At 40.2% G+C, this 14,276-nt stretch overlaps 1 protein-coding gene across 1 annotated transcript; it reads right to left on the bottom strand.

The window, feature by feature from the left end:
• Positions 1-330: 330 nt before the first annotated feature.
• LOC135221549 (glutamate receptor ionotropic, kainate glr-3-like) lies at positions 331-14,150 on the bottom strand. Its single transcript, XM_064259255.1, has 10 exons — positions 14,034-14,150; positions 13,533-13,714; positions 11,593-11,861; positions 4,925-5,090; positions 4,148-4,268; positions 3,678-3,771; positions 3,195-3,327; positions 2,937-3,057; positions 2,117-2,234; positions 331-1,520 (listed from the first exon to the last, which is right to left on the bottom strand). Exons 1-10 carry the CDS (start codon positions 14,042-14,044, stop codon positions 1,383-1,385), a joined length of 1,353 nt encoding a protein of 450 aa, XP_064115325.1. The 5' UTR covers positions 14,045-14,150; the 3' UTR covers positions 331-1,382.
• Between the last annotated feature and the right edge of the window lie 126 nt (positions 14,151-14,276).

The following is a 14,276-nucleotide window of genomic DNA, read 5'->3' as shown; positions in this document are numbered from 1 at the left end:
TTTATAAAGTGTACGATCTCTGCGTAGTTCACTTTGTTCACTTATCTTTCACTTACGAAATCAGGTTTTCAGGAACTTACTCGGGTGAGACACCGCACTCCGCAGTATCTGATCGCACGAGTTACCTTAGTGAGTGAGTCACTCCTTGTAAGAAAGCCCTGTGTATTGGGATGCAATTCGATCCCTTTGCTCAATCAAACCGATTTCTTTCCTTCAGTGGGATACCCTCAATACATAATTAAGTTTTAAGCATATTTCTTTATTCCGGCTTATGATGAAAACCAGGACAATGGTGAGGATATGAAATGATTTTGCCACTGAATGGGTGATTCTTTAATTTCAGATTTCCTTTTAAAATTATCAACAGAAAAAATATATATATCTTTTAGATCTTGAAGCACCATATACTACTATCGACACCTATACTCTGTTTTTTTCCATCTGTCCATCCGCCTGTTGCGGTCGCGCATGGTAATACTGCGTCCCGGGCTTTAAATAGGTACGCTATGTCTAAGTTTTAGGTAAATGAAAGGATATCTGGGTGTACATTTGCAACTGAAAAGTGTTTTAATAATTTACTGTATGCGAATTACACCGTTAATATTCGAAATAGGATATTATTTAAAGCCCGGGACGCAGTGTTACCATGCGCAAACACCACAGGCGGATGGACAGATGAAAAAAACAGAGTATAGTAAAGTTACTAAAACTAACATTTTGTCTGTAAATCAAAGCCTACTAACTGTCTACTACTACTATGATATCTTCTTAATAACGGGCAATGCCATTCAGATATTATTTAAGAATGTTACAGGATTTGATAACAAGTATATTCACATCATAAGTACAAACGAATTTCTTCATATTCACAGAAATAAAATTATTGGTCTAGCTCGACACAAGAAGTGACTCACGGAAGAGTTAACATAACGTCATCATGTGAATGTTATGATTATCACGATTATATTCATACATAGACTACTTTCATTAACAGTTTCGAGAGATCAAGGTGATATTATTTTATCCGAAGAACAAAAAATGTGTAGTACGACAAAGCTTACAAGCATGGCCCAAGAGCCGCAGAGAGAGAGAGAGAGAGAGATAAATGATTTAATAAGGGAGGAAAACACTTGATGACTCTCTTTGTTCTTTTTAGGCTTAGTTTTGCAGACTCGAACTCTATTCCCTATCACTGGTAGTAACTGAAGGCTGAAGGGGTTAGTATCTTAGGCTTATGTACCATTCAAACAAGGCACAACTCTAGCCTCCTTTCATTGTAATGTCACATTGTCTTGATGCTTAATAAGCGTAAACATTACTCTTTCTACAGTTTCTGCATTCTTAAGAATTAATTCCACTATTCGGTTCTTTGCAAGGAAGGATTATGTGGTGTTCGTATTTTTTGTCTCTTTAGGATGCAGTTGATGTTTTGCTTTGCATTTGCTACGGCAGAACTCGCACAAGCACACAACAGCTGCCATGACCACTCCAGATCCCATGATTATTAAAGCTGACGATACCTGTCGGAGGAAATTGTTGTTAGTGGGAAAACTGTGGGCAGATTGGGCTTGAATAACACCCATGACGAGTAAAAACAAATCTAAAATTTGTGTATAAAAACAAACGAGAACCGTTCATCATCAAACAGTATCATTCATTTGAATTAGGTTGAATTTGTAAATGCTTCACTTTTATGCTGTTCATATGAACTTCACATTACAAATGATGTTCGCAAGATGAAAACAGTTTGTCTCAAGTAGATGATATACCATTTCCTCAGCGGTAGGTAATGTTAATCTCATTTTTAGGAATTTTTTTTTTTTTTCGAAGATATAAGTATAACAGGTAGTACAAAGTCACCTTACTTTACACTTGGAGATATTAAAAAGTATAAGTTACTAAAGAAGTATTTCTCCCAGCGGGACAGCTGGATGTGTTCTATTGTGTAAACGTTTACTAGGCAAGCACTCCAACTGAACAGCAATGTTTTGCCGCCGTCATCTTGATAGAAGTTGTTCTTTTTAAAGTGAAAACAAAACGTCTTGATACTGAAGTGAACTGCATGCTCTCACGGTTGAATATCATAGGCCTACTTTAGACTAAGGTTAATTATTACCTCGAGGATACTGATGCTTTCGTAGGAAGTGACCATAAGCCCTTCATCACAGGTCTCAGCCCGCCACCACCTGCTTCGGAGTTTTTCCATGATGCCGCTCTCGCTCATGAGCGCCATACTGCCGGAAATTCAAATTTCGAAGTTAGGAATTGCTGTTAGCTTTGTTTTTAAGTCTTGTTGTGGAAACAGCTACATTTTTTCCATCATGTGTATTTTCTAGCTTTTATCTAATGTCAATACTCAGTTAAGAGTAAAAACTCGTATCTATTAGCATACAATTATTAAGGGGCGTGTCAAACAAGACAGAATAGGTCTAGTTATAGTTTAAGACAGGGGTTTTTAACTGGGGGGTATCCATACCCCTTTGGGGTATTAGGACCGCATGCTGTCGTTGTATGATCTCTGGATATTTGTTTATATTTGATTTTATTTTCATGTGTCATTGTATACATGCGTACTACATTTTGTCAATAATTATATAAAAATATAAATGCTTTTTATTTCCTCGTATGTTCTATTCCTAGCTATTCATAGCTAAAGTATGTATTAAACTAAGTATATTGAGTTATACTGTCAACAAATAGGACATTTGTGGACTTAAATAAAAGAACCATATAGGGCAACTCATTGGGGTCTGGAGTCATCAAAAGGTTAAGAACCCCTGGCTTAAGAAATGCTGATAATAAAGTAAACCTGATTATTCCTCCCTCTCTCATATTCTACGTAAAGATAGTGAGAAAGGAAACCGATCAAAATGAGAAGACGAGGAGAGGAAGAAACGATCTTGTGATTAATTAAAGAAGTCTGTAATATCTCTTACAAATGGTTAACAGCCGGTAGCAGAGGCGAATCCCGCGGGAGAATAAAAGAGCTCTTAGTCTCAAAAAGTTGCTGCTTCAACAGAACGAGGTTGCAGTCCTTCTTTTGATAGTAGTCTAGAACTAGAAAGAGAAAAACAAGTGTAAAATGATCATCATCTGCCCTTTTATCTACGGACTGTACTGGTATGAGCTGAATTGCTGAAGATCTAGCTATCAAGATTTCTCAACCGTGAGTCATCTCGGCCTACGTTACTTACCGACGTAGTCTCCAATGAAGGCATAATTTCCTTCAAGGGTGCGTTTGAGGGCAGCTTCGTAAGATGGCATCAAGACGTCTTTGCCGAAGGACATCAGCTTTTGGTAGGCTTTCTCGTACTCGTTTCCAGATACCTGTTAATATATAATTTTAGTCTTCGGGATACATCGATTTAAGAACAATGGTGCACTGGTGAGATTGGTCACTCGTTTTATATTATATAGAAAATTCTCATTCCTATTAGAATGTTATATGCGTAAACACAAAAATTATTAAGAACAATTGTTTGTAAATTTCACAGAAAGGTAGATAGCTGTCTGGACATTTTAATGGCTATTCAACCTGAAAATATTAGTCGTCTGTGCGCCAAATGGAAATCTCTAAATTCGTCAGAAAACAGAACATTTCTTGATAAATCCTCTGGCTAGCTTTTCTTATCAAAGCTACTCTCGAAAACACTGAAAGGAAAGGAACATGAAATCACCTCAAAGTTGTCGATGTAAACAGATCCAGTTCTGGTGCCGAATTTATAGTCGGTGTTCACAAGCCCGGCGAGGTTGTGGAAAGGTAGCGTCATTCTGCAGGGAAATGATTAGGCTAATGAACGAGCAGTTTGTGATGGAGACTTCATAGATTAAATGTTTTATATAATAATAATAAGTATTAAAATGGAGATGTGCACATTTCTATCACACAAATATATTAGAAGCTAATAATAGAAATAACAGCAGATCCTGAGTATGTGCATATGAGAAATATTATGACTTTCACCTTAGACTAGTTTCACAAGGCATCAATTAGTCGCTGAAATAATATGAAAAATCTTTGCCTAACCGTTACAAGTTTGTCTGCTAAATGAGTACTTGTTCGTCTATTAGATGCTTGTGTATGAAATGAGTTACCAAAAAGGATATCAATACAGTTTCTTATCCAAAACAAGATGCTAATACTCACTTAGTAACGGTGAAAAACGACACCAGATTAGAGGTGTAGGCTGCAAAGAGCACCACGGACATTATCCAGGAAGTCCCGAAAACCATCCTTCCTGGCCCACTTCTGGGCTCTGAGTCTTGACCTAAGAAGTGAAAGTAATTACCGTCAGAGTTTGCATTATTAACAATGACATTATTAAGTCATTTATAAGCCTACAAAACTTGATTATTCGTAAGTCCCTCCATACTTGATACCCAACTGTTGAGTTGTGGATGGATTCCCTTGTAAGTAGATTTCCACAGTCTTCTAACTATGCATATATATTTATACTGTGCAAGTAGTATTGTTACGTGTTATAGTTAATTATAACGTAGTTTTATACCAGACCACTGAGCTGATTAACAGCTCTCCTAGGGCTGGCTCGAAGGATTAGATATTTTTACGTGGCTAGGAACCAATTCCAATCATTCTCATGACTGGAGGAAGAATGTCTGCAGCCATGATTGCTGACGTCCTTGGGGATATGGCACCTGTATGATGATGATGATGATGAGGAACCAACTGGTTACCTAGCAACGTGACCTACAGCTTATTGTGGGATCCTTACCACATCGAGAAATAAACTCCCCTGATTTCGCGTTGGCAGAGCGGAGAATCGAACCCGGACCCTGAGATCGGTAGCCGAGCGCGTAACCAACTCGTCCAACGAAAAATATTATTGTTTTAGTACAGTAGGCTTTGTAAACATCAAGTTTTTAGCCATTTTATGGCAACCGAATGAGTTTAATCAACGTATACCTTGCTGCATCATCATAGTAGCTGCAAACCACAAGCTTTCTGCAAAGGACCTGTTCAGTTCGATCGCTTCCGTTTCTTCTGAAGTTTCAGTCGCTAAAACTTGGTGCTCTTTCTTCGCTCCTCTCACTGTGTCTCGCCCTTCAGGTCGTTGGTCCGGTGTCTTCACCTGAAAGGAGGGAAAAGGGAATTTCGATTGTGTTATGTTTTTCAATAAATGCAGTTTTACGTTCGTTTCAGTATTTTAAACACCACTTCCACCAAAAGTATTAAATGCATCTTACGTTGTTTTCAATCTTTCAGACACTGCTTCCGCCACAAACAAAAATTGTGTGTTTACGTCAAGACGCAAATGCTTATGAAACTGTGTAAATGCAACGCAGACCACCTACGATAATGATGACAAAATTTTCATCATTATCAAATGTTATAGACAAAACAGTACATGGCAAAATCGTGAAAAATCTTTTAAAAAAATCGTAATTTATCAAATAACTAATCGTATTTGTAATGAATACATTTCCACTGAGTGACCCAAATTGAAACTTTTCTTTTTATCTTATTTCAAGGACAAAACAGTACATCATCAAAACGGGCAAAAAATTCATGGAAATGTTCGTATTTTAGAAGATAATCAATCGTGTTGAAAAAGAACAATTCCTCTGAAAAATTATGCTCTGTGAAAAATGGTCTGGCCAAGACGATTATTAGCGCAAGGCAGTGTTCTGCAACTTAAGTAATTTTGATTACGTACATACGCGCTTTGTAGAATTTCCGCGGATTAAAGTAAAGTATAAGGAAATTTTCGATTCATTTAAAACAAACTTGCGCAGTCTTAACCTGTTTTGGGCGACATTGAAAACACGTCCAAGATAAAAAAAATAAATAGATGAAAAAAAACTTCCGAGCTGGAGTACCCTGATAGACTAACCACTGATTATCTAAAACCTGACTTAATTAAGTAACGATAAATTACATTTGAATCAATAAACGCTCGATGAGAGGAATCTTTCATAACCAAACCAGTTTTCTTTTACGCCAAACGTGTCAATAATAAGAAAATTTATGACAGTTACGCCATTTGCAGAAATGAGAGCGGTGATTTTCATTTGAGTTATTATGGCCGCCCAAGGACCCATATATAATTAAGGCCTTGGGGTCGTTACTCACTGCTCGTAATTGCGTCGTTGTTTGTCATTAATACAAATTAAGAAGCCTGGTAGAGTCTTATACAACTGTCAATAACGATTTAACTAAAGAATGACAGTCCACGTTCCAGCGCCTTATTACAAACATGTATCTTCGTTTATAGAATCTACTGGTCACTTTATACCAGATACCTATAGTAATCTTACTATACAATAATGGGCGTTATGTTTGTCCGTCCGGCTGTCATTCAATCACGGCCAAACGGCTGGTCCGATGGCCATGAAACTTGGCAGGGTTATAGTGGGGACCCATAAGATGTTTAATAATGGGGTTTCATCCTACCACCACACCCGACTCCAAATGGGGTGGGGGTGAGAAGGGATTCCCTGAAACGGAGCTGGTTCTGCCCGTGAAGCGGGGATGGTTATGCCCATAGACTTTATGAAGCAGTAAGGATTGATAAATTGCTAGTTATAATAACCCCAATGCCCTCTGGACTTTCCGAATTCTTCACACTTTCTGGATACGCTTGTCGCTACAAAGCTTTGAGATCCAGATGCATGAATACGAAGTAATTCAGATTTTGGTGGCAGGCTTCGAACCCGTATCCAGAGCTCAGAATAAATTTTTTTTTTTTTTTAATGAATCTTCAGTTCTTTTCCATCTCACAAATATTGACGACTGAAAAGTGAAATATATATAATTATCAAATCCATGAACATTCCTGGGTTTATGATGGGGACTCCTTCATGATGGAAAAGTTGCGAATACTAATTGTTTAGCAAACGTCAGACGACTGAAGGTTAAAGGGCAACAGTTGCAGAGTTCTCTGTCTTTCTTCTAGATACTTAACAATATTGGCAATACCTACACGAGGGTTTAACTTTGGATGTCGTGTTGAATTTGTATCCTGTATATCTGTGTATGTGTGTGTGTGTGTGTGTGTGTTAGAGAGAGAGTGAAACAAGTTGACCTGCACGGGTTGAATTTTACCCTTCTCCCTTGAGAGAGAGAGAGAGAGAGAGAGAGGAACATGTTGACCTGTATGGGCTGAATTTTACACTTCTCCCTTGAGAGAGAGAGAGAGAGAGAGAGAGAGAGAGAGAGAGAGAGTTACAAGGAGTTACAAGGATCAGGATGTCTCAAAGACTTGTTAGTGTTTTCATCGTACTCTAGATGTTTAAGGTACTCCTTAAGCCTTTTTAGGTCTTGTCGACGGTAGTCTAATCTCATTAACATCTTCTCTTTTTTATGTTGAACATTAATTTGAAATGAGATAATTTTATGGTCGCTTTTCCCTAGATTTGCACCTACTGAAAGGTCAGACACGACTCTAGATTATTTTCTGTTGATAGGACGATGTCTAGTATGTTGTTTCCTCTGGTAGGTTTGTCAACCCATTGGTGGAGCAATTCCTTTTTTGCGATCTAAAAGTCTCTTTCCTTCTATGTTTGATGCGGAGGTCATCGCGTCCCAGTGAACTGCTGCATTGAAATCTCCCATTATTATGCAGAGTTTGTTGATTTTCTCTTGTCCTAGTAGTGCTTACAGCTCCTCATCGGATATTTGTGATTGGTGGGGAGGTCTGTACACTAGTTTTAGAATGATCTTCCTCCCTAGGCTGTTTATATTGATGCCAGTCACTTCTTGCATGGTTGAAATTTTACACGCTAATGGACTGAGGTGGTCCCTAACATATAACATGACGCCTCCACCTTTTTTATTGAGTCTATCTTTTTTGAACAATTCACATCCAGGTATTGGTACTCTCCTACGAAGTCTCTTGTTGCCTCTTCTATCCATGTTCCTGTGATACCTATTATGTCTAGTTCCTTACTTGCTACCAATGCTTTGAAGATATCTACTTTGTTCCGAATTGCTTGTTCATTAAACTGTGCCACTCTGAGGAACTTTTCTATATTCTCTTTGTCCTCGGTGGCTTTATTAGTTTCCCTTACTGTCACTGTTGCCTGCAGTGCTAATACTAGCCAGCTTCAGGGAGCTTTCCAATTTATTACCTTGAAAGTTTAGTTCATTACGGTGTTTCAAGAGGTTTTCGTTGAGAAGGTTTCCTATTAGATTTGTTCCTTCCGAATTCAAGTGAGTTCCATCTCTTTTATATAGTTTTTCATTCCCTATAAATCTGTCCCAAAAGTTTACAAACCTAACACCTTTTTCTTGGCATATTAGTTCCAGTCTGTCATTGATTTCAATTGCCTTGGTAAGGGAGTAATGGCTTACATTGGATCTGGGCAAAAGTCCTATAAGAATGCCGTTATCTGTTTTCTCTCGGATGTTCTCTACAATTTTGGTCAGGTTGGCTACAAGGCCTTCTGTCTGGCCAGTTCCTCCGTCTTTTAGAAACAAGTCATTTCCTCCTCCATGCACCTTTTCTATTATTTATTTCGATTTTCTTTACTGCCTCAGCCATCTTCTTTGCTCCTGCTCTTTTACTAACGAGTCTCCGATTAAGATCGTTTCCTCTTCTGCTTCTGAGAGCAGAGCAAATCTATTCGTTGTGTCGATTCTTTTTGGGGGACAATTGTGTTTTCTGGCTGCTATCACCCTTCTACCAACAGCTCTCTTGAATTCATCATTTTTATCATTGTAAGCTTCTTTCTTTGTACCTAGTCTAGTGCTTGTTTCTGTTTCATTTCTGGTTCTGGTCTTAAGCAATTGTTTTCTAATCTCCACTATACTCTCTCCGTTTTCTACTATGTCGTTGTTCAATTCCTGTTTTTCTTTCTTAAGGTTTATAACTTCTCTTCGTAGGTCTACAATTTCCTTTTCCATCGTGTCTTCTCTTCTCTTGCCTTCGAGTTTGTCCTTTGTCAACTCCTTTAGTTCCTCTGCTAATTCTTCTGCTTCCCTCCTCAGTTTGGAGAGACAGACACTGAGACTACCTAGCTTTGATGCGCTGCGCTTGCCTCTTTGTAGTCTACGCATCACTTGTTAACATTGCATTTCACACGTGTGCTTCAATTTGAACGGAAGTAAAGGAGAAGATTTAAAATTGGTTGCAGCTCGGGGCTGAAGGGATGCTGCAAAAAACCTCAAGTATTGCCTACTGAGCACTGCAAAAGGTGCACTGCAGGCATTACTCCCCCTACAGAGAGAGAGAGAGAGAGAGAGAGAGAGAGAGAGAGAGAGATTTAATAGTAGATGGATAGGTGCCACCTCTAAGGGTGTGGGGGATACCTTGTAGAGTCCTCGAGAGAGAGAGAGAGAGAGAGAGAGAGAGAGAGAGAGAGATTTAATAGTAGATGGATAGGTGACACCTCTAAGGGTGTGGGGGATACCTTGTAGAGTCCTCGAAAGAGAGAGAGAGAGAGAGAGAGAGAGAGAGAGAGAGAGAGAGAGTCACTAATCTAAACAGCTGTCTATTGTAAATCCCGTAACCTGAACCGCGCTTCATTGGCGATGGTCTGACCGACTGAGGTCTTTCTGGTTTGGTCTCTCTCGGCTGTAGTATAATTCAGGATGATCCTGGAATCAACAGGTCAACACAAATATGCAAAGACACAGAACCACAATAATTAACTTACGAATTATAAACTAGAGATTCTGGCAACACTCGACAAGTTTTCTTTCTAAAAGGTGCCAAGCTTGCAAGCTGCAGACAGACGTCAACAGAAAAGAGGCAACATCACGTTAATATACATACTTCACTAAGGAAGGAGACTTCAAAACAAGAGAGAGACAGAGAGAGAGAGAGATCAAACAAGGGACAATCACGAGCAGGTAGCCAAAGTCAACCGCTCAGATCATCACGCAAAGTAAAAAGGGACCCTTGGTAAAAAAAAAAAAAACAATAAGTAAAAACAGAACAGAGGAGAAAGATTCCCAAATCCTCAAGAATGCCAAGGGGAAAGAGTCCTTCAGGAGTCAAGACACACAGGGAGGAGGACGAACGAACACGCTGTCTCCGTCTGTCTCCAAGGAAGGAGGAACACTTCGAATTCTAAAAGCGAAGAAGCTTCCGTCAGATTCTCAGACCAACCTTAAGCTTCAAGCGTCTTCGACTCAGACTCGGCAAGACAGTTCGCCAACACACAGGGAGGAGGACGAACGAACACACCAGTCTCCGTCTGTCTCCAAGGAAGGAGGAACACTTCGAATTCTAAAAGCAAAGACTCGAAGCTTCCATCAGATTCTCAGACCAACCTTAAACTTCAAGCGTCTTTGACTCAGACTCGCCAAGGCAGTCCGCCATCAGACAGTGACAGGAGACGACCAGGAAAAAGGAGACGAACCAAATGCGAACGAACCATAGCTACAAGGATCCTCCACCAACACTTTATTTTCCAAAATGAACTTGGAAATCCTCATTTTGGAATCCTATGCAAAGACACACATGAAATGTATCCGGTTTCCAGAAAGTCCAATTTCTCAGTATATATATATTCAGAAATTCTGAATATATATAAATTCAGAGTTGGAGCGATGCAAATAACCAAGAAGTATTACTACCTTTTTGGTGAGCGGTGCCAAGGAGCAGAGGGAAGGCGCTCACTGCTGGTTAGACAAAACCCTTCTGCGGTGATTTGGCCCCGTGATGACACCCCAGCAGTGAGGCATCACTGATGCTGGTAAAAGCGCAAGAGAGAGAGAAATACGAACACCTTCAGAAGCAGACGAAGGAGATAGGCTATACTTGTGCAGGAGGCGCTGAAAAAACATTCCTGGGAATGTCAAACGCGGCATAATTCCTCACTTGGAAAAGACAGGGCACAAGGCGCCAAGGAAGGACAAGAGGCCAAAAGAACGCTCCTCCAGGCACAAAGCAGAAACCCAGATGGAAGAAGTTGCAGATCCTGAGGAAGAGAAGGGCTGGCACAAGAGCTGAGAGAGAAAGCGGAGAAAGGATGCAGGAAGGTCTGCGAGGAACATAGACAATACAAGGAGACGAGGGCCCAAAGGAAGAACTGGACACAAGAAGGAGACCAGAAACCTGAAATGAGAGCCGCTGGAGGGAAGCAAGAAAGACCACAGAGCAGTCAAACGGGGGATAGCAAGAACATTGTGATAAAAATAAGAAATATTCAGAGACAGAGACAGAAGAAGACCAGGAAAAAAAAGACAGAAGCCATATACCGATTTTGTGCAAAGGTCTAATTGTCAAAATTCATTTCAGGGAATCTCCAGAGGACGACCCACAAACGGAGACCTGTTTCGTGAACTTCTAAGAAAGATGAACTTGAATCTTCAGCGAGAGAGAGAGAAAGAAACATGTTGACCTGTATTACGGGCTGAATTTTACCCTTCTTCCTGGAGAGAGAGAGAGAGAGAGAGAGAGAGAGAGAGAGAGAGAGAGAGTTACAAGAAGTTACAAGGATTAGGATGTCTCAAAGACTTATTAGTCCATCCGAGGACACATCGTGTGTGTATGAGAGAGAGAGGGAGAGAGAGAGAAACATGTTGACCTGTACTACAGACTGAATTTTACACTTTTCCCTTGAGAGAGAGAAAGAGAGAGAGAGAGAGAGAGAGAGAGAGAGAGAGAGAGAGAGAGACATGATTACCTGTATGGGATGAATTCTACCCTTCTCCCAAAACTCAGCAGGCTCTTTCGTCAGTTGGTCCAGCACATCGAAGCCCTTAGGAAACATACCCGGCGCCCTGCCCTTCAGCTGGTTGTACAGCCGTTTGCGAGGAAGCATCGTGAGATGGAGGGCGATGGCGCAGACGGGCATGATGACCAAGACGCAGATCCACACTTGGAGGGAAAACGGAAGGAGGAAGACGGAGAGGAGGTCCTTGGCCGCCTCAGGAGGTCTACGAAAGATGATACCTGTTGGGGAACAATTCCTGATTTTCACTTATCGCTTACTCGGGGAGTAAGCCTACAAACTATAGTAGATCCACATCAGCCGTGCATCTGATGTCTAGGCCAGTCCCTTACGACGAGGGCTGGAAACTCTCAGTCTCTCTCGAGAGTTCACATAGGCAGGATGTATGGTCCACCTCTCCTGAGGGATGCTTTTGAAAGACGTATCCCCCAGGAGAGGTGGAACATACATCCTGCCTATGTGAACTCTTGAGAGAGAGTTTCCAGCCTCGTGATTGGCTTATCAACAGCCAATCAGGAGCGTCGTAAGGGACTGGAATAGACATCAAATGCACGGTTCATGTGAATCTACTATAGTAGTACTATGTTGTTGTAGTTGTTGGGGAGGGTAGGCAAGGTCTATGGAAGAGCCTAAAAAGGTCTGAAAAAGGTGTTTTGCGTTGAGTTGAAGATACAGGAATTTTAGGATAGCATATTTATGGTTTATTTATCAGAATGAAAATGTAAAAAATGAATAATGTGCATGATAAACAGTAGAGAAATGTTATTTCTAAAAGATAGCATACTTATTTTAATTTTATTTGGTGAAACAAGGCTCTATTTGGCCGTAGATTTTAGCACATTTTAATTTATTTGGTGCACTGAATTTCGGCTGTTTCTGTTTGATTATTTCGTGTTTCCACTTACAACTGAAAGTATCATCTGTGTCCTTTCTATTTTAGCATTGTTAGTATGTGTAATCCTCATAAGGTATGAGTATTAATTACGAAAACCACTTCACGTTAAGTTTTAGGAATATAATGCTGACAACTTATGTGTGAGGGGAAAATTTTGCATGCGTCCCAAGTAAGCTGAAGGTCGCATTGCGCCTTATTTTTAAATATCAAACTTTAATTTGTTTGGATTTGAAATCTCTTCCATCTCAAGCGCCGTTCTTATAACGACAGCGAATACAGGTATGAACATAAAGCAAAATATAGTGAGCAAGTAGATAGATTTAAGATGCGTATCTGCATTGCAGGCAGATTGCCGAGCCGCACTGCTTCACGTAAAGAGATATACTGAATCAATCCTTGCAGATATACTAAGGCAGACTTCCCACAAATTATTTTACAATTTGAAATTGCCTCATGAGGAATCTGCTTTCGTTACCACAAGGAACTGGATTTAAATGAAGCCGCTTTGAAATACTATAGTAGATTCACATCAGCCGTGCATTTGATATCTAGGCCAGTCCCTTACGACGCTCCTGATTGGCTGTTGATAAGCCAGTAAACTCTCTGTCTCTCTCGAGAGTTCATATAGGCAGGATGTATGTTCCACCTCTCCTGAGAGATACTTTTGAAAGACGTAGCCTTCAGGAGAGGTGGAACATAGATCCTACCAAGTGAACTCTTGAGAGAGACTGAGTTTCCAGCCCTGTGACTGGCTTATCAACAGCCAATCAGGAGCGTCGTAAGGGACTGGCCTAGACATCAAATGCACGGCTGATGTGAATCTACTAGTGTGTACTACATGTGTAATAGGCATACAGCATGTATTTGATCAAAGTACGCTAAACCAAGTCAATGGCTAACTAGACATCTTTAACAAAAACTGAGTGAGTACAAAAGTCCATCTGTTTACGAAACCACTGTCCAAATACTGCACTTCTTGATCTTCAGGGCTTCTTACCTGCCCCGCCATGGCTGGTGGAAATACTGGGGAAACTGACGGCGTGGCTCCGAGCGTAATTCGCGCCAAGATTTCCTAGGCCGATGTGTGCTCGACCGTACAACACCTCACCAACCATGCCCGTCCAAGTACCGTTAATAATTGATCCATAAGACTTGTCGCACACTTCGTATATACTGTATCTGCAACAGGAGGTAACAATTACAGTGTTAAGTATTCTGTTTGATTTCAAGTTCCTTGCTTGTAATCGGTATTGATTGTCTTCCTCGTTATTTTCAAGAACATTTGTAAGATAGTCTAAATGCGTGCAAGCACACACAGGCATATGTGTATGTATAGCTATACCAAAATGTTTTACTGATTCTGCTGCAGTGAATTTTCTTTTATCATTATGGAAATATATACAATATATCAAGTTCCTCTGTTTAATTACTTATCCCCAAAAATAATATCTCCTCCCAAAAGCCTTCTTTTGCCAAACACTTCCGTCACTTGACTTACGTGAAATTCATTTCCACGCTTAAGATATTCAACAGATCGACGAGGAAGCCTTCGAAGCCATCAGGCTGACTGCATTTGACGTACGAAGGTAGAGGACTCTGAGTAGACGTTTTCTTTATGGACCTAAAATAATAATGTCAATAATAATAGCATCTTAAGGAAATGGAATGTGAAATTAGGCCAAAGGCCACGCACTGGAACCTATGAGGTCATTTAGTGTTGAAAGGAAAACTGTGAGTAAAA

Source organism: Macrobrachium nipponense, chromosome 2 (assembly GCF_015104395.2).
Source record: "Macrobrachium nipponense isolate FS-2020 chromosome 2, ASM1510439v2, whole genome shotgun sequence".
NCBI lineage: Eukaryota > Metazoa > Arthropoda > Malacostraca > Decapoda > Palaemonidae > Macrobrachium > Macrobrachium nipponense.
The sequence above is the reverse complement of the archived record's forward strand: the minus strand, read 5'-3'. Positions and strand labels throughout refer to the sequence as shown.